Source organism: Castanea sativa, chromosome 8, assembly GCF_040712315.1.
Source record: "Castanea sativa cultivar Marrone di Chiusa Pesio chromosome 8, ASM4071231v1".
Classification (NCBI taxonomy): domain Eukaryota; kingdom Viridiplantae; phylum Streptophyta; class Magnoliopsida; order Fagales; family Fagaceae; genus Castanea; species Castanea sativa.
The window spans coordinates 3,954,345-3,981,357 of record NC_134020.1 but is presented as its reverse complement, the minus strand read 5'-3'; the positions used below and the strand labels follow the sequence as shown (position 1 = coordinate 3,981,357).

Sequence of the window (27,013 nt, the reverse complement as noted above, 5' to 3'; positions counted from 1 at the left end):
TGGACTAGGTCTTAGAAGAGAGGTTCTTTGCATGAGGTTCAGCCCCCACCTAGACTTGGTCGTTTTATTGTTTCTCAATGCTGATTTTGTATTAAAAGCTGGGTCTGTTTCTCAAAGATGATGTTTATTCAGTAATATGAAATATTAGCTCTCACATGTAAACATCCAAACTTGAACTGAATACAAATACCTCAAATAACTAGAAAATTTGTTTCTCACCAATACTAAATATTTGCATCAACGTTATCAACAAAATTTAAATTAAACCCAATGGCCACTTCAAAATCGTACCTTTTTTTGTTAGATCATGTTGGATTGTTTCATAGATCCCCACATGTTTCGCGAAAAATTGATCTTTGCATCAACTACATTTTGGCATCAACTAAATTTGTTGCCGGGACAGATTAAGTCACTTGTGTTTCAGGTGAGATCAAGGAAGAGAATGAGTTGCAAAAGTTTACATTAAGAAGGTACTCGAGTTCACAGAAATCGAAATTGTGTACTAAAATAACAAGATACTCAATCCGTACTCGAATTCTATGAACTCGAGTATGGTGGAGTAAAGTACTTGAGCTAGCCTCGAGTTTACGGTGCTCGAGTACTGTGTATGTAAAATAACACAGTACTCAATTCTTCGGAACTTGAGTTTAGTCAATAAGGAACTCGAGCTTAGTGACATCGAGTTCAAGGTGGCATTTTTAATTTGCAAAATTCTAGCTCAACCACTGCCACACTGGCAAACTCAGTAAAAACTCGAGTTCAAAAACTCGAGTACTGTTCAAAACTCGATGTTAGGAAGCTCGAGTACTAGAAAAGTGGTAGATTGCTAAATATTTTTGAAATAGTGGTAGATTGTAACATAGTTTACAAAAAGGTGATAAATGGCTATTCTTGCCTGATGGTGAGTGTGTCAGTAGAGATGAAGGCTAAAACCAGAAAACAAAAGCAGCCTTCAACTTTTTTTTTATTACTATTATTATCATTAGTATTTGTTTATTGGTTTTGGTAGAGGTGAATAGGAAGTCAATGAAGTCTGACAAGTCATAAATTATCATATAAAAAGAGAGAGAGAGAGGGAGAGAGAAAGGAACACACGTATCCTTGAAGATGAATCCAGATGTTGCTCTTCTTTTACAAAGTGACTTTTACCCTTTATGTATTCTATAGGTCTTATCCTAGGGAATTATTAGTAGCGGAAAGTAAAGATATATATTATGAATATGTGGAATTTTGATGTGAGATAATAGTGGAAAATTATTGGATATTTTTTAGTAGGCTTTCTTATGGCTGGATATCGTTATAAGTTTTTCTTAAATTATTTGATTACTGAGTTAATGGTACCTGAAAAAAAAAATGTTTAGATGATATCTAAGGATTTTAGAGGAAGTGTTAGGGAGAAATTCTTTTGTGATGAGCTAGCTGAGGTAAGTAACATTATACTAATTGGTTATATTTTGCTTATACTATTGTATTTTAACTACTGGAAATTGTTTATAATTATTACAATTTTATGTCAATTGTATTAATGATTAAAAGTAAAGAATAAAGAATTATCACAAATATATTTGATTACTAAATATATGATTTTATATTTATTTGAATGAGATATATTGTTGTTTGAAATTTGATTTGATATATATGATTTTGGACAATATGACTATGTTTGAACTCTGATTCTCAGCCAATGGGGTTATTTATTGGTACCAAAACTACTTCTATCTAGGGCATCACAAGTCTATCATGTTTCTAGACTCAGCTAATGGGAGATACATATTAGCACGAAACAAGTTTCTTTTGAATTTGATGCCTAGTCAGGGGGATAGCACAACCATAGTCATAATTGTATAACATTGTTAAGAATGTGAAAATGTTTGGATTTATTAATTATTTTAAGTCTATGAAAAATCTTTAGTATATTTTTTTAAATCCATAGTATATTATAACTTTTGACATATGTGAAAATTTTGATCTCATAAATCTATATTATTTTGTCAATCTATATACTTGTTTTAACTAGTTTAGTATTTGGTTACTTATTGAGTTAACACCCACCCCCCCCCCCCCCCAGGCGAGTCTTTCCCTTTCAGATTCTGATCCGGAAGAGTAGCATGTGTCTAGGCATCCTCTAGGATGTGCATATGAGTGAAGTTTAGGAATAATTGGAATAAGATTTGGACTTTTATGTTTAAAATTGTCTTTTATTAAGATTTTTAGTCTTAAAAGATTTAGTTTATTTTTCTTTGTGATGTTGGAAGATTATTATTTGGAGATCCTTTGAAAATTTCATTATTGAAGATATTTTTGGATTTTAGAAGGCCTTTCACACTTGTAGGGTGTAAATTTTATAAGCATGTGTTGTTGTCATGTGCGTAGCTCTTACTTTGGTTCAGGGCATGACAGTGTCAAATAGCATAATGGTTGCAACAGGAGTCGAACACTTGACCGAAAATTCAAGAATGATTTTTGGGAATGTTTCAGAATTAATGCAATGTGTAGCGAAACTATGGAAAAAGAAAACAGATGTGGAGGGATTTTCCTTATGTATTATGCTACTTGAGATAATGCATCTAGTGAACAAAGGGCACCATGTCATTGAATATGTTTTCAATTTGATCCCAAAAACCATCGAAATGATAACTATTGAATGGACAAAAATGACCATGATATGCCTCAAAACTTCAAGAATTGGGAGATATCTGCCCTCTAACATCATATATAGATCATTATTAAGCAAGGATTTGAAACAATATAAGAAAGTATTGATAAAACTCAAGCCTCATAGGCTCGAGTTCTCATTGCTGGCATGGAGATTTTTGTCACCAGGAATTCTAGTCTCTAACACTTGAGTTCCATAGAAGAAGATAGAGAATCTGAAGAAAGAAGAAGATCTAAAGAATATGAAGAAGAACCTATGAAGGAAGAAGAAGAACAAAAGAAGAATCTGAAGAAGAAAAAGAAAGATCTGAAGAAAAACCCACGAGAAGAGAAGAATAGAGGAAGAAGAAAGAACTCAACCAGGCCCCCATGGAGGAAGAAGACGAACGAAGGAGGAGAAAGAACAGTTAGTGAATGCTGAAACTCGAGTATTTAAAACTTGAGTTCCACATGGATTTTCTTATTAAATTGCCACCACATGCAACTCGAGTTTGAGAGACTCGAGTTCTAAGATGGAACTCGAGTCTCCAAGACTCGAGATACTAGTTTGCTAAATAATTTTGCAAAAATGGCAACTAACTAAAATCTTTCAAAAATAAAAAATAAAAAAATCTCAAGAATTGCCTCCAAACTTTAAAAGGTGACATAATAAAAACTAACAAATGTCTATTAAGTATTTGAAGTTATCTCATGTGAAGGAGGGGGAAAGAGATTCTAATTCAAAAACACACTACAACTCTACTTAAAAGCCATGATCCCTTTGAATAAATGAGTTGGGGTGAGTAGTGGTATTATTTTTTTAGTTGTAAGTTTTTATTTATCTAAGTTAAGTTTAGTTAAGAACTTTTTAATTTTGGTAAGTTTAGTTTTTTTTTTTTTTTCCCTGTACTCTCATTTTGATCATGATTAAGTGCAATTCAATAATTTAGCAGTATGATTTTACTGCTAATTCAGAGTACAAGAATGTGGGGAGTGACCCTTTTGCACTGAGCAGTGCAACACAAACGGATTTCAAATAGATTACCAAGCTGGAATTGTTAGAAGTTAAACTTGTTTTTAATTAATCTTTCATAAATAAGTGAGTTTCATAAGCTAATGTAGTGGGAGATTTATTGAAGTTATGTCTGGGATTTACTAATGTAAGAGTCAGAAAAATAAATGTAGTGGGAGTTAAAGTTTGGATGGTGTACTATATAAACTCATTCATCCGTCAAGTTCTATGCAAAAGTTGAAAAGAAATACAAAACTTTAAAGAGTTCTAACTCTTCCCTCTCCACTCTCTCTCCCTTTATTTAATTTGTGAGTATGAGTCTCTTCTATACACTAAGCAGTGTGTGTGTGTGTGAGAGTAAGTGAGAAAAGACCCATCAGTATTTTGTTTTATTTCCAACAGGAATTTCCTTGGAATTGCCTCTAAAATGTTCTTTGAAGCATGATACAAAATTGAATTATGTATTTCATTTTTAAGCGAAAAAGTATGGATGGATGCCAAATCAGATTACAATGTTTAAAGAATAAAAAATGAAAGTAAATTTGTATGGTATGCTGTAACCGATTAGCCCATCTATTTCAAAGTGAAATTTATCTAAGCTTCCTAATTGGCAATGCTTTTCCAAAGAGCTTTTCGACCTCAGTTGCTTCCATCTTGAGCTCGCTCAATACATCCATCTCTTCTTTACTTAGCTCCTTTATGAAATTTTCCTCATCTTCTTGAAGGATTTTGAATCCTTCCGCCAACCTCTCAAACAAGGTCATTTCAGTCTTTCCCACCTTCTCAACTTCCCCTTCTATTTGTTCCACTTCCTTTATAATGGTTTTCTCCCCTTCCTCTACTGTCTTCTCAAGCCTCTCTACAATGGTAGGCTCAGGACCACAAGTATTATCCGTTTTGATGAACTCGTTAAAGTCTCTGCCAATGCTCTTAGCTGCTCTTTCAAGTTCAGGAACAATGCTTTCTGGTAAAACCGCACTTCTGGTGTACACTACAGCACCACCATAGCCATCCCATGCATCATTCCTGCCTCGATAGTATACGAATATGTAGTCATCTTGTTTGTTCTCTATTTTGGATGATAGAATATACCTGTTCAAGTCATTTACTGATGCTGGTAAATGAATCTGAATAATATATTCGTCATATTAATATATTTACATAACTAGGTAATTGTCAACATAAAATGCTATTGAATACGAAAAGATACAAAGTTGGTCCTGTTCATCAGCTCAGCTCTATAAAAAAAAATATATACATAGTGACATTTAAAACCAAGCACATGTTCCACATTATGAGAAATTAATTTTACAAATGAGAGTCATTCGGATAGTGTTGCGATAAAAGAGTACATTCTTGCAATTTATACTAGCCAGAGCAATCAACTTAATGAATGGTACTGACTAGCTCAGTGCCTAGTAAACCGGTTAGTGGGAGCAGCTTTGCCCATACTTTTGAGGACTTCCCCTTTATCATTATGGGCAACAGCAGCGTCAGTATTGATCTTAGTCCAGCATGAGGGAGGGTAGTCATTTGGATGGGTTGTTTGCGGATGTTCTAAGCTCGTTAGATTTCTAAATTCAGCAAACTTGCGAAGGATCTGTTCAATAGCTTCCTGATTTCAGTTCAATAACATACTAGATTTCATCAAGAACAAAAGCCATTGGAAGGGATATGAGTCATACACCTTCGTCGGGGCAGTAGGCTTTGTGAGGCTCAAGAACTAGCTTGATGATACTTTCAGGGGCAGCTAGTTAGTGTTCTTCAGGCTTGAAGCCCCAACAAGAAGTTTACCAAAGGGCTTTGGCTATAGGACAAGATATGAAGAGATTAACAGTGGATTCAACTTCTTGTTTGCAAAGTTCATAGCAAGAATATTGGATGGACATTCTTTGCAAGATATTTTCTTTGGTGGTGTAAAGTTGTTATTTACAACTACTTTGTGTTGGCTTTAATTCCATGCCAAATTTGATTGTAATTATGTTCAATCATGTTTACCTTGTATTTTATGTAGATTTCATTGTATGGGTTGTGTGTGAGAGAGAGTGTGAAGACTCAAGACATTATTGAAGACCAAGTGGGTTTCGCGAGAAGTTTCGCAAGAAGCCTTCCCATGAAGTGAGCCATGTGCAGAGCACATGTGACTGGAATGCGAAGAGTCATGACAGCTGGTTTTCACGAGTAATTCGCGGGTAAGGACTTCCCGCGAAATACCTGCAAAACGTTTTGTTTTGCTATTTTGGCATATATGCTCCACTACAGCTTCACCCAAACTATATATACACTCATTAGCCACATATTGTGAAGGGTGCTTTTCAAAGAGAAAACCCCAATATACACATTTGAAAGTTAGAGATTGTTGTACCTACAATCATCTCCACAATCATCTACACAATCCTTTGTGGTTTTTCTCATACTCCTACCTCTCCATATCTATATTCTTGAGAGGTTGATATCCCAAATACTTACCACACCCATTTTGAGTGTAAAGTGGGGTTTTGGTGCAGCTGAGAAGTATTAGAAAAAGCCAAGTTTTGGCGGATGCAATCGGGCGTATTGCAGGATTCGGAAAGCTAGACAAGACACGGTTCCGAGAAGCCTTGTTGGAGTAGGAGCTTCGAGGGCTTAGGTGCATTGGATAGATTAGGCTTGAAAGGTCTCTTACTATTCATGCATCCCAACTTATTGTCTAGTAGATTGATTTACCGCTTGAAGAGCGGCGGAGAGGTTTTTCGCTGAGTTCTTCGGTTTCCTCTTCAATAACATTTGCATCCTTCTTCCCTACTCTTTTAGCTTTCATTTTATTGTTGTTATATGATGAATATGGCTTAGAATAGTTCTATTATTTGTTCGCTCGCATTTACTCTATTCCGCACTTAGTTAAGTTAAAGTAAAATCAACCAAGCCGTAATTTCTAATTTGGGGGTCTAAATAGCTCGTGTTTTAGCAAAAGTCCGAGCTTTTAATTGGTATCAGAGCAGGTGCACTTGTGGTTTCATTACCTAAGTGCGATCCTAGACCCCTTTTGTGATGGATCGATCCCAATCGCTTAATGCTCCACCATTCTCTGATAGGAGAAATTATGCGTTTTGGAAAGTCCGATTGAGGGCATTCCTTTGTGTTATAGATGAGATGGTATGGGATTCTGTCGAGAATGGGTATGATAGACCCACTATCGCCAAATTCGAATAAGATAAGGCAGCTCTGGCTTTGGCAAATGCCAATAGCAAAGCAATTAACGCTATTTTTTGTGGTGTGTCTACTGATGAATTTTATTGGATATCTCATGTGAAGACCGCCAACGAAGTTTGGACAATTCTTGAGACTACCTATGAAGGTATCAAGAAAGTTAAAGACATAAACCTCCAAATGCTTTCTACCCGATTTGAAGAGCTCAAGATGAGTAATGATGAGTCATTTGATTCATTCTATGAGAAGCTTAATGAGATCGTGATTGCTAAGCTTAATCTCGAAGAAAAGATTGAGGATGCTAAGGTGGTGAGAAAGATTTTGAGGTCCTTACCGGAGAGCTTCCGTGCAAAGGTCACAGCTATAAAAGAGAGCAAAGATTTGGATGAGATCAAGATTCAAGAACTCATTGGATCTCTCTAAACATATGAGCTCGAACTGCCTTCCCACAAGCCAAGCAAATCACTTGCTCTCAAAACCATCAATGAGAGAATGGATGACTCCTCCTAAGAAGATGTGGAGAAAGAGGTAGCGCTCCTTGCAAAGAACTTCCAGAAATTTCTAAAGATGAAAAACAGTGGGAAATCTTTCAGCAAAGGAAAGTTCTCATCCTCCAAAGGTGATAAGAAGGAGTTCAAGAAGAAAGATGGAAAGGATTCTCAATCCCCTCAAGGAATCATGTGCTACGAATGCAACGGTCATGGACATCTCAAGAAGGAATGTCCCAACTATTTGAGAGGGAAAGGTAAAGTGTTTGCCACTACCCTTAGCGACTTCAAAAGCTTAAATTCAGACACGGAAGGAGAGTGTGATAGTGACGGAAATTATAGAGCCTTCATGGCAATTACCTCCGTTGATTCTAAGGATGATTTGAGCAATTTGGTTGATGAACTTGGTGAGTATTCCGAGGGTGAGGAAGTTGAAGACTCGGAAGATGACAATATATGCCAAAATGAAGGTGAGAAAAACCTTCAAGAAGTCTATGATGCTTTGTTAGAAGATTGTGGTAAATAGCCAAGGTTGCAAACCATGCTATGAAAAATGTTAGGACATATGTGATTAGGTGTTAGGAACATATGTCAACATTTTATGTATTAGCTAATCCTTTGACAAAACGCACTTTACTTGTAATTGGGTAGATCTAAGATGTGTTTAATACTTCAAGGAATAAGAGTTCAAGTTAAAGTATTGAAGCCATGCAAGTCTATCCAAGAATCAAGTAATGCAGTGCTGAATTTTAAAACTTGACAGTTAGTATCTATCGAGATTTAAAAGCTACTGAAGCCCATGGCTCGACAGCTAGCTCAAACTTCATGGATGTAATTGAACCTAATTAATTCACTTGGCTAATTAATTGGTTAATTCATCACAAGAGGTCAATACATTTTTGACCTATCAAAAAAGACGAAGAAGATTGAAGAAGAGCATAGGTGTACATTTGTGCAACTTAAGGAAGCGAAAAGTGTGAAGTAGATGGACTCAAGGGAGAATTGGTGAAAGCTTATTCTAAGATCAAATTTCTTGAACTTGAAATTATCCAAGCTAATGTCAAGGTTGAGTGTATCTCCACCAAGACACTTGACAACGTGCTGTCTTCACAAAAATCGTCACATGACAAGACTAGGTTAGGCTACACCGGTGAAGGAAACTCTAGCAGCGAACCCAAAAAGGAAGTGAGGTTTGTATCAACCAAGAATGTAGAAAAACTCAAAGAGGTGAAGTCTGAGATTGAGACTCCTGCTGTTGCAAAGAAAACTATTGGTGCAAAACCAAAGGATAAAGGAAAGTCATTACCCAAAAATCAAAGGGGACCTCAAGTGAAGCATTTTTGTCATCGCTGTGGCGTGCAAGGGCACATAAGGCCAAATTGCTTCAAACTTCATATACTCAAGAAGGCTGATTCTATGCATGGCAAAGAAAGTTCAAGAAGAATACCAAAGGTAGCACAAGCTAAGCGAGAAAGTGAGGAACAACTCATTGAAGATGCTATGAAAATGTTGAAGAACATCTCACTATGCCTTGCTAGCTTCACCCCCGAGGTTTGACAATTATGTCGGTCGTACCCCTCCATCTAAGGATCTCACCCAAAACACTAGTAAAGTGTAGGTGAAAAAGGGTACTCATGCATTATCATTCTCTATGCTCATGCACTAATACTTCCATTGTTTTAGGGTCACAGGTTCATGCATCATGACATATGTAATCTTCTTGTGTCATTGCTTCCGGTTTTTAGCATGTTTCTTTTCAAGTGTTTTGTACTTGTTGTTTTTGTTGATCTTACTCTACATGTTCTGTTTTTGAGTGTGTTGAAAAATTCAAAAACCATAATAAAAATTGAAAAATCTTCAAAAAGTTTGATCGCTTGTGTTGTGTTTATCACATGGGAGTTTGGCCTAGTACCTTTGTACTAATGGCGTAGTGCATTTACGAGCTTTGCTTGTTATGTATGCACATCTATCTTTGTGGAAAAAATCTTGACATCTATGTGTGACTGTTGTAAATCGATCTTCAAACTTATTATGAATGATTAGTCAATAATATTATTGGTTTTGATATATGCATAGACTTGTGCCTATATATCTTCCCACCTTTTATGTTTTTGCTTTATAGCTCAACTAATGTCATATCTCGAAAAGAGATAATGAGCTGCAAAAGTCGTTACATACTAGTATTTGATTAGGAAAAAGGAAAAGCGACTTATATTGAAATGTATGATGCCTCAAAAGACCAAAGGCTTACTAATAAAATTAACATATATCAAAAATTGATCTCAAAATGAGATGTATTGTTTGAAAATGATCAAATGTTATGATTTGAAAGAAGCCGAAAGAAAAGCTTCAAAAATATGTAGTCATTTTCTTGTGGGAGGTCATATATGTTCATTTCTATTATTAAGATAGACCACTTGACTTAGTGCTAGCTGTGTATGACTTGATTGAATTGATCATTGAAGCTTCACTCTAGACTAAGGACTATTCCACATTTGATACACACACACAATGTACAAGTTTATTGTTCAATGAATGCTTATTTCATTTATGTGATTGTACATGTTCAAATGTGATGTGTATACTCAATTGCTTGTCGATCAAACCCAAAAATTTTTTTGAGTGTTTTATATGTTTCTTAAAGTGTTTTTATGCTTTCATATTTTGAGTTTTTGGTCATATTGCATTTTTAATGTTTTTTATCAAAAATTCTTTCAAAAGAATTTTTGTGAGAAGCTTGCGAGTAAGCTCTTCCCGCAAAAATGAGATAGGTAAAAATGAAAACACCATAATTTTAGACAAACTTTCGCGACTGTCTCACGAATAAATCTTACCCGCGAAAATTCTTGTGCTTCAGTGGCATTTTTCGTGAGTAACTTTGTGAGAAGCTAACTCGCGATTAACGCGTGTTTTCAGTTTTTAAGGGCTGAGGATGACATTTTTTCAAAATCACTCCCTTTGCCTCCCTCGAGCCTCTCTCAACCCTAAACCTATTTTCTCTCAAACACCTAACCAAAACTCAAGAGAACTCCTCACAAAATCATCTCTAAGATATGTTTGATCAATATTTTTTCTTTATTTCTTAAGATTATGCATTAGATTATAGGTTTTGCATGAGTTGGGTATTTTTTTTAAAAGGCTTGGGAAAAACTTCATGCTTGTGAATTTTTTTCAAATTCTTCATTAGGCTCTGTCCCATTTGCTTTGGTTGTGTTTGTGTTGGGCCCTTGTGGCATTTTAACATGTATCTAGGCAAGATTTCTATATGTTCTTGCATTGCTTACATGTAAGTTGTGTTTGTGCATATCAAGTGTTTGATAAAATGCCGAAATGGCATTTTGGTGTGTTTTAGACTCCAATGAGTATCAAACTTTGGAGATTATCCTAATTATACATGTTTATCGTGTTTTAATCAGGGACGGACCCAAGTGGGGGCCTAAAGGGGCCTGGGCTCCCCCTGGGCCCAAAAAAAAAATATTTTAGCATGTAAATTTTCAACAAAAAAAAAGACTTAGCCCCCCTTGGTTTTTAGCTTGGGCCCCCCCTTGGTTTTTAACTTGGGCCCCCCTCACCTCAATGGACAATGGCTCACCCATCCCTATGATCTAGCCGGCAGCCCAAGAGGCAAAGGGCCCATGAAACCTTAAAAAAAAGATGTAAAAAAGAAAAAAATAAAAATAAACAGAAGAAATAAAACCCAGAGCCGAAGACTCCAAACCAAAACCAAATGGAAAAGCCTAAAATGAAGGAAAAAAGAAAAAAGAAAAGAAAAGAAAGGGAGAGGCAAGACAGAGAAAGTGAGAGGCGAGACCATGACGCCGTCGCCACGCCGTGACGCCGTTGCCCACGCCCATGCGAGAGAGACCCACTCCGTGACGCCGCTATCAGCCGTCGCATACCCAAACCCAACTTCGTTGCTCGATCTTGTAAGACCCACGGCACCGCCGCCGGTTGCTCGATTTGAGCTTCAATTCTCCACTGCTCCGGCCTTCACAGTTCACAGGTATTTAACCTATCATTTTCTTCAAAACCTAATATAATGTTTGTGAATCTCATAATCTAAAAATCTATGCTTGTGGAGTGGTGTTTGTATTTTTACTGATGAGTGATGTGATGAACTGATGTTGGTGATTCCATGATTGTGATGTGAATTGAATCTGTGCCTGATAGCCCTGACTGCTTGTGGTTTTTTTTTTTTTTTTGTTGGCATTTTGGCTTTGTGACTCTGTGTTTGTGACTCTCTCTTATTATATAGATAAGAGAGATAGAGAGAGAGTAGAGTTTGTAAATATTAGAGAGTATATTATTAGTGTAATGTTTTTCTGTTTGTTCTTTGTTGACTAGTAGACTGGTAGTTGGGCAACAATAAGGACAAGTGACAGAAAAAAAAAAAAAAAAAAAAAAAAAAAAAAAAAAGTAAAGTTAAGAACAAATTTTGTTAGTAGTTCAAAATAAATTTATAGTGTCCGTAGTGGGATTGGGTCAATGTCTGAAATATGAAGACAAGACAAAGACAAAGAGATAAATAAAGGCAAAAACAAAAGGAAAAAACAAATCATATAATATAGAAAATTGTCACAGAAATTTAAGAAAATAACAGTGATTCACTTGTGCCTATTGTTAACTCATAATGCTAAATTAGATAAATTTATAAATTGAAAAGAAGTGAGAAATACTAAATTTATAATTAAATGCATCATGCATATTACCTTGATTCTAGTATTTGTCTTTAGTTAGTAACAACATTTAGTGTAGATGTTATACATTGAAAAGGATATAACTTTGACATTTAGTTTGGACTCAATCGTAGATGATTTTGAAGATTTGAAAAAGCGTCGAGTTCCATTTTCATAGATGATTGTATTAAGAAACAATAGTGTTTCGTGTCTTTTGTTTTTGTTGGTCGATGATTGTATCTTAATATATTAAGAAATAATGATTTTTGGGTATTTGTCTTGTTGATAGTTTATGAATACTATATGGATGTGTATTTGAAATTTTTTTTTTGCTTATCTCCGCCCCCCCAGCTTGAAATCCTGGGTCCATCCCTGGTTTTAATCATTGTTTGTGTGTTTTATACACTTTGACCTAAATGTGCTTAGTCATGCCTTGATCATGCATCAAATATGCACACCACATGCACACTTGATGCACACACTTGTTCAGTTGTCATGTTTTGCATATCCTTCATGCTAGATATATGTTTTTACATGTTTAGCACTCATTACATGATTTTGTGACATTGTTTATGTTCTTTTTAGGACTTTATGTTTGTTTTAAGAACTAACTTGGTACTAATCAAGTTTACGTTCTTGTTTTGTGTTTTTGCGCTTGTCTCTTTGTGCTTTGTAAATGTTTTTGCAAATGTCTCCTACTAAGCATTGTGCCACAAAGAAATCATCAAAGTGTCAATGCTTGGACTCAGAGAATTTCCGAAGCATTAAGGTAGACATGGATGTAAGAATGGAGACCCTTGAAAACACTTTCATTCCTGAAGTGTTCAAGGAGAGGACATGGACAAAGTTGCTAAACCCAAGTGAGAATGTCTTTGCCAAAATCATAAGAGAATTCTTTGCAAATGTCCTTGTGGAAGGAGAGCGCATAAATTGTTGGGTGAGGCAAAGAGAATTTTTCATCACAAGAGACTCCATTCAAGAGGTATTGGAAGTCTGACCATGTTGTCCGCATCAAGAACTATGTTTCTGTATGATCTCTTCACACATAAGAAGATCGACATATGCAGTCACATATACTACCTCTTGACCAAAGCCATCACCAAGAGGAATTCGAGAACCATCTTGCCATTTCCATGTCTCATCATGGCTCTTATAGCAAGAACAAGGCTGAATTTTCTAAGTGGTCTTACAATCATGCAAAGGGATTCTCCAATTGGTGCTCCAACAATGACCCGAAGCAAAGCCCATATCACTAGATCAAAAATTGGCATTTGTCAAATCCCAAGGGATAATGTTGACGAAGAGGGTGGGGACACGGAAGAAGAGATTGACAGGTTCACATCAGCCCCAAAGGGCTTTGCACAACCATCCTCCCAAGCACAAGCACAAGCACAGGGACCCAATCGTCTCGATTGTCTCGTTGCATGGGTTGAACAGATGTATGGTATGCTATAATCCCATGTGCAGCACACCTTAGATCAATTTACCTATGTTAAAGGCCAAATTACTACATTATCGTCTCAGATTAAAGACATGATGATGGAGTAGCGGCAGCATCAAGAGGGCTCTGAAAATTGTAAAAGGATTTCTTGACCTATTTAAATGCTCTTTAGGGAAAAATTCAGAGGAGAGCCAGCGTAGAACATAATTTAGGTTTTCTTAAAGTTTCTTTGTAGTTTTTAGAGTTTTATTTGTGTTATGGCTTGCTAGAAGCCTTGTTAAGGTAAGGAATGAAACCCAACCATTTATTGGTATGTTCTTAGCAATTATTTATTAGTTTTAATGCTTATGGTTTTATGTATTTGATTGATTTACTCATCTAGAAAACTGTTTAGTTCTATATAATTTTTTATTTATTGTAGACTCTAGGCACGTTAAATGCTTAGTATTCCTTACGAACTAATTCACTAATTTTGTTTTGTCTAAAATTAATCAATTTCGTGAAACTACCTTAAAAAATTAATTCTTGAGTTCTTATTGTTAAATCATCCGACTAAGATCATCTTTCGTATGAATTTTAGTTGAGTTATAAAATAAATATTGTTAAGACTACCAATAAATGTGTTGCGTGTGGATCCCTAAACCTTAGCACCTTAATATATTGTTATTTTCTTTCAATATAAATTACTTTTACTAAACCATCAAAATCTCTTTAATTAAACTTTATTATTTTATTTTTATTCTCTTGTGGTTTGCTAATTAATTCTCTTTTCCCTGTGGATTCGACCTCAGACTTACCAAAATTATTACTTCGCGACAATCATGCACTTGGGAGCATTATTTAAATCACAACAATATGTCATGTTGCGTGTTAGATGCATGTTAAGGTAGACTCAGTGTGTGTGTGCACGCGCGTGCGTGTATGAGTGTGTGTATAGAGTAATCTATTAAAAGACTCTTTTATAAGATTAGGATTTGGAACATAATGAGTAGAGACTGACCTATGGGTCAGGTGGGGTTGGGTGTCTAACACATTCCCATCCCCATACCTAAACTCTAGACACATGCTCTAGTAAAGACCAGTCCTTCCATAAGGGCTATGTATATGGTACCTAGACTTAATTTAGGCGGCAACTCTATTCTCACCCTCTACCTAGTCCACCCTAGGCTGAGGTGTACCTCCCACAAGGAAACCTCTCGTCACGGATGCTTACGTCCACAAAGGGGTTGTGAGAACTAGGTGGTGAATGAACTATCTAGGCATGATGAAGCCAAACCAAAAGAACACTTGGTTGCCATTTCAGCACCCATTCCACATTGGTTGGACGCAGTATGAGAAGATCAAAAGAAAAACACCTTAATTTAGTCTATAGTGCAACGCATCCATGATGATGATGTGATGAGTCCTTGGGAATTAAGAGATGGGATGCTTCTCTTTAAGGAATGACTTTACCTCCCAGCCAAATTCGACTCTAAGGCAAGATATCATCCAACAATTTCACAAGAAGTTCCATAAAGATTTTGAAAAAACTTTAAGAAGAATAAGAACAAATTTCTACTAGAGTAAAATGAAAGATAATATCAAGGCTCATATTTGGGTGTGTGAAGTTTTTCAATAGCACAAAGTTGAGCAATTCTCACCAGCAGGTCTTCTTCAACCTTTGCCCATTCCAAACCAGGTTTGGGAAGATGTTTCCATAGATTTTATAGATGGGCCACTAGTGTCTCAAGGGAAGTCAACTATTGTGGTGGTTGTTGATCGGTTTTCCAAATACTCTCATTTCATTCTTGTTGCTCACCCTTACACTACTGTAAGTATTGCTCAGGTAATTTTTTTATAATATCTTCAAACTTCATGGCATGCTTCAAACCATTGTTTGTGATTGAGACCCTACATTTACTCGTGTTTTTTGGAATGAATTATTTTGCTTAAACGACACTAATTTTAACCTCAGTTCAGCCTATCATCCTCAAGCTGATGGGCAAAGTGAGGTTATGAATCAACCTTGGAAATGTACTTGTGATGCATCACTAGTACCAAGCCCAAGCAGTGGGTTTAGTGGTTGTCTTGGGCGGAATTCCGTTACAACACTAGCTGGCACTCAAACATACAATGCACTCCCTTCGAAATTGTTTATGGAAGGGAACCATTATCTCTATTAGTCTATGTCCCAGGTACAGCAAAGGTGGCTGCGGTAGGGGAGAAATTAATTTGAAGGGATAAAGTCCTTAAAGAATTAAAACAGAACCTCAAGGCAGCTCAAGAGCGGATGAAGAAAAACTATGATTTGCTGCATTGAAGAAAAACTATGATTTGCTGCATAGAGAGAAGGCGTATGAAGTGGGATCATGGGTTTATGTTCGCCTACAACCATATAAACAAGTTTCAATTGTGCTGCGATGAAAAGCTAAGTTAGCTCCACGTTACCATGGTCCATTTCAAATCTTGCAACGAATAGGAGCAGTAGCTCAGAAGCTTGACTTACCACATGAATCTCGTATTCATCCCATTTTTCATGTCTCTTTGTTAAAAGAAAAATTAGGGGCGCATGTCTCAGCTCAAGTTCAATTACCCTTGAGTGTAGAAGGTAGAGAATAGCTGCTGGTGCAACCACAAGCTATGTTGGATAAGCGAACAAGGCAAAACAAGGATGAAATACTCGTGCATTGGCAGGGACTTGCCCCAACAGAAGCCACAGGGGAGAATTTGCAATTAATGAAGAATCGGTTTCCAGAATAAGCCCTTGGGGACAAGGGACCTCTTCAAGAGGGGAGGAGTTGTTACGTGCACAGGCTTGTTGCATGGCAGATGGGATCACAGAGGATTGGAAGCTGTGGCGTTTTCCTTAATTTGTGCTAAGTTAATATGGTATTTAAATGTTACGTCAGTAGTGGTATTTTAATGTTTGAATTGTTGTTATATTGTTCTGGGAGTCCTGTTGATATTTTGTTCTAATTTTTAGGAGTTGTAGTTAAAAGAGGATCACGTTGAGTTTAGTGGTCCAGATTTTATGTTTTGGAACGTTGCTTTCTGCTTGTATAAACTCAGTGGCTATTGGAATAAAAGATACCAGAATATCAAACTTATCTTTTAAGAAGGCTATATTACCTCGAATTAATTCAGAAATTATCCTTTGTTCTCTATTTAAATTTCCTCATATAAGCCACTAAGGTAACGATAAAGAACTATACGTACTAAACGTAACACACAAATTTTTGTACTATTTAAAAAATACAAATTACATGTTTTTTATTTTATTTTTTATTGTGGAAGTGAATGGCATTTTATATATTTGTATCTTACGCATGAAATTAGCATATATTGTTGTTATAACAAGTTTCAGCAGAGGAAAACCTTTTATTTGACCTATTTATGTTGTCTCACTATGTATGCACAATTGAAATGTAATTTTTATAGAAATCCTCCAATTGATGATTCTCCCGTGTAACCAAGTACCTAAGTATACTCATTAATTCTTTCAAAACAGTTATTACCAGATGTATTTAGTACAAGTGAAATTGTTCTACCAAAAAAAAATTTGGTACCAAACAAGTAGAACATATACATGCAATCACGCCTAAATCGATACATGAAGAGTAGCATGAAAATGGCTGCAGAAAGAAATAGAGAAATTACCAGTCGTCTTGATAGTGAAGATATTCATTGTCATGATTATACAGTATCCCAGGCTGGGTGGGATCTTGCACAAATCTCTGTACTGCTGAGCGAGTGAAAAAACCGCCATCTGGGGTTCCTATTCTCCATGACAAATGGCCAACAAGTTTTCCGGACTCTGTGTGGAATTCATGCAATTGGCAGTCAAAAACATCAAAGGTAGGATTTAAACCACTAGTAATGAACCACTTCCCATTAAAATCTGTAATGTCAAAAGTCTTAACTAGAACAGCAGGATCAGGGACAAGGAATTCCCCAACATCAGATTTTTTAGGTACGCACTTCTTTCGTGATACTGCACATTCATTAAATTCATCAACAACACTGTTTTCAAATAAGTCACCACATTTTATCTGCAAGACAAGAATAGAAAGAATTAATAAAACAGGAGTTTACCTTGATTGGTATAAATTGGTTAAGCCCATGCGGGTACGAGAGAAAGAAATAGAACTAACCTGACATTCAATCTCATCTGGTCGATTGTTGCAAGTTTGGAGACAAGCAACATTGGCAGCACATAATGGGTTTCCAATGCACTTGGCAAGTTCTACCCTGATGTCAACAAAAGCACCAGCAATCAAATTAAAAATAAAGGAGATACTTAATTTTGGAGACAGAATGCCAGGTGTGGTGATCAATTTTTTCTTTAAAAGGAAAAAAATATAAAACAAAAAATGTATCCAGTTAAATCTGATTTGTGGGAGAGTAAACTATCAACAGATATTTTAATGAACAATCCTCATGTCAATTGATTGTAGAACGTGGTGATTTTGGGTCAAGAAGAGGGATTGTCTTCTTAATTCTTAACAATCAGTGGTCCATAAATTTTTATATATTCATCGATGGATAATAAACTAGTCAAAGAAAACAAAATGCAATATTTAAGGAATATTACCCTTAAGATGAGAGAGAGAAAGAGAGAGAGAGGGAGAGAATTTACTATCATTAGCAAACTCTATAACAAAGCGATATACAAAATCACATAGTGAGAATTATGCATGTAAGTTCCGTAGTTTGTACCCTCTTTTGTGACACATCGGCATGTCGGTTTCTTCTTGCGAAGGTGGGGTGTGCGGTACTCAATTTCCTTGAAAAGTGGTTTTAGACTCAAAGTCAGTGGAAGCTTGGGGCTACGCAAAGCTTCTTAAAAGGAGATGATGAAGTCGCCACCTGGTTATAAGTCTAGGAACCAAAATATGACTCCATAAAGGTCTTTCTACTAGACTAGGTCCGAAGTTAGGTTACATGATGGGACGATGTTAGTTACTCCAAACTTGTCCAGTCATAACTGGCCTTCATACATTGTTTCTCAACTGAATGGAAAGTAAGCTTATTTTAAAGGCTCAAAAGGTGTACACTTGTATCCATGACCTAGGTGTAAGTCTACGTCTCATGTGAGATAAAGAAGGATAAGCGGGTATGACATGTGGTCATGGAAGCATAAACATGCAGAAAGAGTCAAACCACTCATGGCATCTAGCATCATCATAAAGACATGGCAAAGATCAAGACAACAACATCAACATGTGCATGATAAAGATCAAAGCAACAACATCCAAGTGTATGTATTTGTTAGGGCTGTCCACGGGTCGGGCCGGGTCAGATTTGGCCTCAACCCGGACCCGACCCGACCCGCTCAGGTCAGGTGGAGCAAAAACAGACCTGCAACCGACCACCGAACACCACGGGTCGAGTCGGCCGGGCTCAGGGAAGCGAACGGTCGGGTCGGTTGAGTCCGTTGATGAGCGACGGCGAGCGGAGGAGAAGATCTATCTTCGTCGATCTGAGTTGAAGGCCGATCGGATCTAACGGATTATCGCCGGATTTGAGTAGATCATAGCCCAATCTAACCAAGAATAGCCGGATTTGTGTAGATCTAAGTCAGATCTAACCCAATACCGCCAGATTTGAGCAAATCTGAGCGAAGGAGGAGCTGAGGAACACCGGATCTGAGCAAAAGAAGACCAAGGATGGCTAGATTGGAGCTGAGGAACACCAAAATGTCACCGGATCTCGAAGGATCTTGCCGGAGTTGGTCCAAAATTCGTAATATTTCGCCGGAGAGGAGATTGTTTCAATTCGGGTCGGGTGTCACTGGTTTTGAAAGGTAAAACCGGCAACCGACCCGCGTGGGGTCATGTTAGAGAGTTTGGACTCGCGTCCGACCGCCGGAGACGTCGGATCAGGTGGCAGCGGGTCGGGCTCGAGCGGGTTAGGTGGGTTGGGCGGGTGGCCAGGTGGGTTGGACAGCCCTAGTATTTGTATGCCTAATTGGGGATCCTTAATTGAAGTGAAGTATTCATTGATTTGTAGATGTCTTCCCTTTATTAAACTTAGATTGTCTAAATTCACCATTACAAATCTTGAATTTTTTAGGCTTAAAAGAGATTTAATTAATTAAGAGAGATTTAACTGACTTTCATGTTACCATTTAAGTTCAAATCAATCATCTAATTACGTTAAAGCTTATTAAGATACCTACCTTATGTTTGAATAGTCAACCAATTTCCAAAAGGGATTCGATATCAATTGACTATTGAATCTAAGTTTTAGAAAGTATATGTCTTTTAAGAATTAAAAGGCTTCATTATTTATCTCTAAAACTTTTAGTTACATTAATAGACTCGAATCAAAATTAAAAAGTAGATGAGAGAGAAGAGAGAGAGAGTTAAGGTTTGGTATGAGAAAGGGAAAAAAAAGAAAGTACTTTTAATATTTTGCATTTATTACATGAGACACAAAAGGAAACAAACAAGATAGCAAATATACATAGTCAAAGAAGATAAGAAATGATAAGGAAAGATAATAAATATGGAATTTAAAGCCAAAAAAAAAAAAATAAGGAACGAAATCTAATTTCTGCCCAGATTGGCGTTAGCAATAAGAAGAGTGCGTACGCATCCTTCTACCGGCGTACCCATCTGGACTTCAAGCCAAATAACTAGAAGATAGACCAAAAGATGGACCTTAACCATTTAAAGGATGCATACACATCTTACCAAATGCATACTCATCCTAAGGCAAATTAGGGTTCCAACATGTTTTTAGTAAAAAAACAGAAGAAATAAATAAAACAAAAGGCACAGAACAGATTGTTATGCACAAGATAACATATTGAAAGACTAAAAACAACAAAGAATATAAAGAAAACAAGAATCGAGTAGAAGAGTGTGGATCATGGGAAAGATTCACATCTCCTCCTCGTATCACTTAATAATGATGTTATTTTGACTGGCTCCTCGGCTAAAATCAACTATTGCAGCTTTGTGTGGGAGGATGAGTCAAACAATTCTATTAGGGTGGTTGAATAACCCTAAAAATGTTTGAACACAAGTGAGCAAGAGATTATCTTCTAACCAAATATGGCTGAAAATCAACCTAATTCTTATCCTTTTTTATTCTGAAATGATTTTGACATAGTGTTTGAACCTTTGGTTGATAAAAGTAAGGGCAGTATTAAGGGAAATGAGGGTCTAAGGTTTGATGGGACGTTTAGGCAGCCAGATGAATAGGTTGGTTGCCCTAGAATCTCATCAAAATGAAAATAGAGTGATTTTTGGCTTTCTATCTAGAAGATGTGTACGCCATAGGTTGAGCACATATGCATCATATACCCGATGTATGCACATTTTGAAAGTCTCAACCAAATTATGTCAAAAATGGGCTTTTGGGCTTTGGGTTTGGTTTTTTTTCATATTTGGGCTTGGGCTTGTGCTTTATTAGGCCACTTTTAAGGTTGGTATCCTCATTAGACTCCACAAGATGCTGATCATTTTGATAGCAAAAGATTGTCTCGTCGTTGGGACTAGGCGATTCGAGTATAAGTTAAAATGAAATGGGGTGTTTACCGTTGCCCCTCTTTTGACGTTACTTTGCACGACAATGCCGAAAAACTATAAAGATGATCAAGTAGTTCCAACTGATACCTGCGCCCCACCGTCGAACACTGTAAAATTGTGATTTACAACTACGTTTATGTTGGTTTTATTTCATGACAAAAAGTATTGTAATTGCTTTAATTTTATTCCTTGTATTTTGTGGGATTTTATTGTATTAGATTTAGTATTAAGTTGGTGAAGACTCAAGCTTAATTGAAAATCAAGTGGATTTCGTGAGAAGCTTGCGAGAGGCTAACCCGCAAAAGAGCCACGTGAGAAGCACATGCTGAAAGCTGAAGAGTCGTGCCAGGCTATCGATTTCGCGAGTGTCTCGCGAGTAAGCCTTCCCGCGAAATACTCCCGAAACATTATGCTTGGAGGATTTTTAAGTGTGACTTTCTTACCTTTCACCCATACTATATATTCTCTCATTACCCACAAAAATTGAAAAGAGACCATTCAGAGAGAAAAACCCTAGATAGGTTTTCTACAACACATATACACACCCATCTTTTAGAGAGAGAGCTACTCATCCTTAGTGAGAAATCATTCTAACCTCTTCTCATTCCCTCTCCCATTATCATACCTTGAGAGAAGATTTGTACCCAAACACAACCCACAACTTTTCAGAGTGTAGAGAGTGTTTTAGAGCTTGGGAAGTTTTGGGGATTTGCCAAAAGAAGCCAGTAAGGCTTGGTGGATGCAATCGGGCGTAAGGATTAAGGATTTTATCTCCTTATCCCTGCAAAGATGCTGTATTCCATTTTAGAAATGGAAATTACATTCTTTCTATTGCACATCTAGTGTTTTTTGTATTCATCTTTCTCTTTCTATCATTTTCTACCTCATTGTTCTATTTTTTGTGATACCTAGGCTGCTCAGTATACTTTTCCCTTTTATAGTATGAGGATTGTTTTCTGGTATACAAGGATAGCTAGCAAATTCCTATTAGTACTTTCAAACCCTAATGGCAGCTAGCCTGCAGTACTTATCTTCTTGCTATTGGAGTGAGAAAAATCTGTTGCATGGAGAGTGTGCTGGGAGGACAACATTGGGTGGTATGAAGAGAGAGAGAGAGAGAGAGAAGATCGTGAGCCTTGTCCCTTGCTTTGTCCTAAGAGGGAGCTACAATTGTCTTGCTATGCTATCCAAGCAATGTTCTACCCATGAGGAGGCTGGTGCAGCACCAATCTAGGCAAAGATTAGTACCTCTCTCATGTTAGTCCTTGGTGACCAGTATAGTGTATCAGGTCGTGTCCCCTTTCCTTTCAGATCCTTACAGCTATGGAGTTCACGCTACTGAAATGCTAAAGGCATAGCTCGCCTCACCCAAACTCGCTGCTTCCGTAGCTCGATGGGCCAATGGCACTCACTTGTAAGGCTAGGATGTAATCTTCACGGACAAACCTTTACACTTATCTTACAAACCTTTGTACTTGTATTTTACCTATCAAAAAAAACTTATCTTTCTAGGCTTGGTGATTATACATGGATTACAAGAGATTTGATTAATTAAGAGATATTTAATTAACTTTCATGTTCCCATTTAAGTTCAACTCAAACATCTCAATTACAATAAAGCTTACTTAGATACCTTTCTTATGTTTAAATAGTCAACCAATTTCCAAAAGAGATTGGATATTAATTGACTATTGATTTTATGTTTTAGAAAGTATGTGTCTTTTAAAAGGTTTCCTTATTTATCCCTAACACTTTTAGTTAACTTATTAGATTCAAATCAGAATTTAAGAGTGGATGAGAGAGAGAGAGAGAGAGAGAGAGTGAATTAGGTTTTGGTATGAGAAAGGAAAGAAGAAAAATACTCCTTCTATCCCAATTTGTTTGTCCTATTTGAAAAGTCAAACTTTTTTTTTTTTATATACAAAATAGAATTCTACTCTAGCTTAATCTAAGTGTATATGTGTGTGAAACTCCCTCCTGGAGACTTGAACCCCGGCCCTTGCCCTCCACACCCCACAAGCACTTATACTTGTGGAGTGACCATCACTCCAAGGGTGTGCGGTGGTTTAAATTTTTTAAGGAAACATCATTTATTATCTTGTCATAAATTTACAAAACTATCCTTAAATAAATTTATCAATTTTTTTTAATTTAAAAAAAAAATTATTCTTAATGAGGCAACTAAAAAGGTGTCTCAATCAGATTGATTTTTTAAATATTTGTTAATTTTCTTTTCAAATATTTTTGAAAATAAAGGTTGGGTATAATATGAACATTAGTAAATCAATAACTTTTATTTTTAGAAACAGGACAATATTTTGGGACATCCCAGAATGGAATAGAGGACAAACAAACTGGGACGGAGGGACTATTTTGAATATTTTGCATCTATTACATGAGACATAAGAGGAAGCAAATAAGATAGCAAGTATACATAGTTAATGCAAATAAAACAAATAAGGAAAGATAATAAATATGACATTTAAGGAAAATAAAACAAAATAGGAATGAAATCTGGTTTCTGCCCAGATTGGTGTAACCATAAGAAGAATGCGTACGCATCCTTCTACCGATGTATGCATTTGGGCTTTAAGCTAGATCCCTAGAAAATAGAACAAAACATGAAACCTAGCTGTTCAAAGGATGCGTATGCAAGAACATGGATGTGAATGAATCTTACCAATTGCATACACACCCTAAAGCAAATTAGGGTTCCAACATGTTTTTAGCAAAACAGAAAAATAAATAAATAAAAAAGGCACAGTGCAGATTATTGTGCACAAGATAACATATTGAAAGACTAAAAAAAAAAAAAACATAAATGAAACAAGAATCAAGGAGAAGAGTGTGGATCATAGGAAATATCCACACCTTCTTGTAACACTTACAACGATGTTATTTTGACCGGCCCTTAGGCTCAAAACAACTACCGCAACTGTTTGTGTGAGAGGATGAGTCGAACGATTCGATTAGGGTGGCTGAATAACCCTAAAAAATGTGTGCTAGCAAGATTGGACCAACTAGAAGTTTGAACACAAGTGAGCAAGAGATTATTTTCTAACTAAAGATGGCTGAATATTAACCTAACCCTCACCCTTTTCTGCTCTCCTAACCAAAAACTCTTAGTTTAGATATGCTGGGGAGATTTTGAGAGAGTTTCAGTAGGCAAAAAGTATTTAACCCTTTGGTTGATGAAAGCAGGGGTATTTATAGAGGAAATGAGGGTCTAGGGTTTGATGGGATGTTTGGGAAGCCAGTTGGTCAAGTTGGTTGCCCTAGAATCTCACCAAAATGAAAATAGAGTGATTTTAGGCTTTTTGTCTAGGAGGTGCGTATGCCATAGATTGGGTGCGTACGCATTTTATACACACATACACACATTTTGTAAGCCTCAGCTAAGTAGGTCAAAAATGATTTTTTGGGATTTGGGTTTGGTTTCTAGCTCATAGTTGGGCTTGAGCTTGGACTATATTGGGTCACTTTTAGGGTTTGTATCCTCATTGGACTCAATACACGATTATGATCATTTTGGTAGGGAAAGATTGTCTCGTCATTAGGACTAGGGGGGTTTGGTTATAGGTAGGAACAAAATAGTGTCTATAATATCTAGTAAGAAATTCTTGAACATCTTCCATTAAACCAATGAAAATTTTCCCTTATGCAAGGTATATGCCAACAAACTGTACAAATTACAATGGCAATTTTCCAACTAAATGCTATTTTTCAGTCATATTGCGGGCACTTAACGCTATGATACAAGTTGATTTCATCATCAAAGCACTTAAGGATCCAACTACAATTCATTACTCTCTTAGTGATGTACGATTTCCATCTTTACGTGAGAAATATGAACTATACTGTACCTTTTTGTTTTCACACTTTTCAACACGTGATTCACTAAATTTTGAGGCAATTTACAGCACTTTGCTTACGATTTTCCATAAAAAAAATGAATTTTATTGACCTGGGGACATTTTCTTAAAAATTGAACTAGCGCGAATTGAAGGTTATATAGCTAAATTTCTTTCTAAGCCATCTTAATATCTAAAACGAAGCAGGGCAACACATTTCAGTACTCTTGTATCAGTAGCTGTCACGCTATAATCAACCTAATTAAGCTAAGAAAACAGAATAAGATACCATCTGGGAGCCTCAGAATGCTTGCACCAATTAGGATGCGATCATACCTGCATTCCTTAAGCAAGCAGGCACAAGTTTTGAGAGCGTCAACAGCGTTGGCTGATGGAATGACCATGAAAGCGCACGCCAGAAAACCAACAACTTTCATGAAGTGTAGATGCCTCCATTCTTTGAGAACAATTCTTACTTTGTCAACAAGAAAGTCAGATGTCTGTTTTTTCTTGAAACGGAACCAAATTAGCTAAGGAAAAAGCAGTGGATGCAATGATTAATTTAGGAAATCGTACATTAAGAGACTAAATGAGTACTGGTGTTGGGAACTACCTCATGTTTAGTTGTACTAGTACCAGATGATGAAGAAATCTTTTCAGTCATGCTGGAGAGCAATGTTGAAAATTCTGATCCGAAACAACAAAAGTTCCTATAAGGTCTGATCAATTGGAAATATTTAGACTTTCTGCTAGTGAACCTAATTTTCATTAGAGCTACACCGCGTAAATTTACGACCCTTCGCCTGTGAAACCTTGCATGACTAGTAAGTCCTGATCTGAAGTATGCATTACCAATAATTTCGTCATGGTACAAACAGATTGATTGTGCAGCGACCAATGCCATACTTCTTTCAGTCCAAATTTGGCCTGAGTACAGTCTATAGATATATAAATATCATCAGCACATAATGTAAATTTTTATTTTTATTTTTATCTATTTTAACTTTTGTTCAGCACATAAAGTAGAAGACCCAGAAAGACATTCTCAAAACACAGTAAATTTCCTTATATCTATCCGCTTAAGGAGTCGAATACTCAATATGAGTTGCAAAGACTAGACAATGTATGTAATAATAAGAAACAAGTTGTTTGCAATGCATTCATTTTCTGAAGTGAAGTATTGGTGTAACTAAGAAATTTGAAGAGTGGTAAGGAAAACATACCAAGAGGCGGAGCTGAAACAAGGCAAAGGGGCCAGTGGATTGGTACAGGAGATGACTTTGCTTTTCATTGCAGTTACAGTTTCGTTTGCAATTAGTTTGGAACATAGATTAGATAGATAGAGGATGACACTGACCCAGAGACAGAGAGGAAAAGGCGTAGGTAGGCAGTGCATGTGTGGACGCCAGAGAACTGGGATAAGACATCGTGTGGACTAGAAACAGACCCGTAATTTAATTCAATCCATGTCTCTCATACATACTATTTTTATAAAAAAAATTAATTAATTAATTATTGAATAAAAGGGTTTATTGACAAAGTAAAAAAATTACACAAAAGGGTTGGTCTCATTACAATCACATTTTAAAAACTAGAAAAATACATTAATAACATCAAGTTCTTAGTTATTTGAACAATTACAATTGATAGAAAGAAACTTTACATGGCTTTGGTCCAAATTACAATACTCTTTGTCCTAGTTTCAATCTACCAACAATAAAGACTACTTTACGAATCTAAAATCTATGTGTAAGGTTGTAATTTGCAACTATGTTTTTATATTGGTTTTATTCCATGACAAAAAATGTTGTATTTGCTTTAATTTTGTTCCTTGTACTTTGTGTGATTTTATTGTATTAGGTTTAGTATTAAGTTGGTGAAGACTCAAGCTTAATTGAAGATCAGTGGATTTTGCGACTGTCTCGCTAGATGCTAACCCGCGAAAGAGCCACATGAGGAGCACATGCTGGAAGCTGAAGCGTCGTGCCAGCCTGAGGTTTTCGCGACTATCTCGCGGGTAAGGCCTTCTCGCGAGACACCAACGAAACTCTCTGCCTGGAGGATTTTTAAGTGTGACTTTCTTACCCTTCACCCACACTATATATACCCTCATTACCCACAAATGTGTAAGGAGACCATTCAGAGAGAAAAACTCTAGATATGTTTTCTACAACACCCACACCCATCTTTTAAAAAGAGAGCTACCCA

General features: G+C 36.5%; 1 protein-coding gene across 3 annotated transcripts; it reads right to left on the bottom strand.

Moving 5' to 3' along the window:
- Positions 1-4,008: 4,008 nt before the first annotated feature.
- Positions 4,009-26,230, bottom strand: LOC142605710 (violaxanthin de-epoxidase, chloroplastic). Of its 3 annotated transcripts, none has more exons than XM_075777147.1 (6): positions 26,029-26,230; positions 25,419-25,743; positions 25,142-25,305; positions 17,571-17,667; positions 17,077-17,468; positions 4,009-4,738 (listed from the first exon to the last, which is right to left on the bottom strand). In XM_075777147.1, the coding sequence occupies exons 2-6, from the start codon at positions 25,707-25,709 to the stop codon at positions 4,237-4,239; spliced, it is 1,446 nt and encodes a 481-aa protein (XP_075633262.1). In that variant the 5' UTR covers positions 25,710-25,743; positions 26,029-26,230; the 3' UTR covers positions 4,009-4,236. The 3 variants fall into 3 exon arrangements, with proteins under 3 accessions (XP_075633262.1, XP_075633260.1, XP_075633261.1); XM_075777145.1 differs by having other exon boundaries at positions 25,142-25,335; positions 26,029-26,228; XM_075777146.1 differs by having other exon boundaries at positions 25,142-25,314; positions 26,029-26,224.
- Positions 26,231-27,013: the final 783 nt, after the last annotated feature.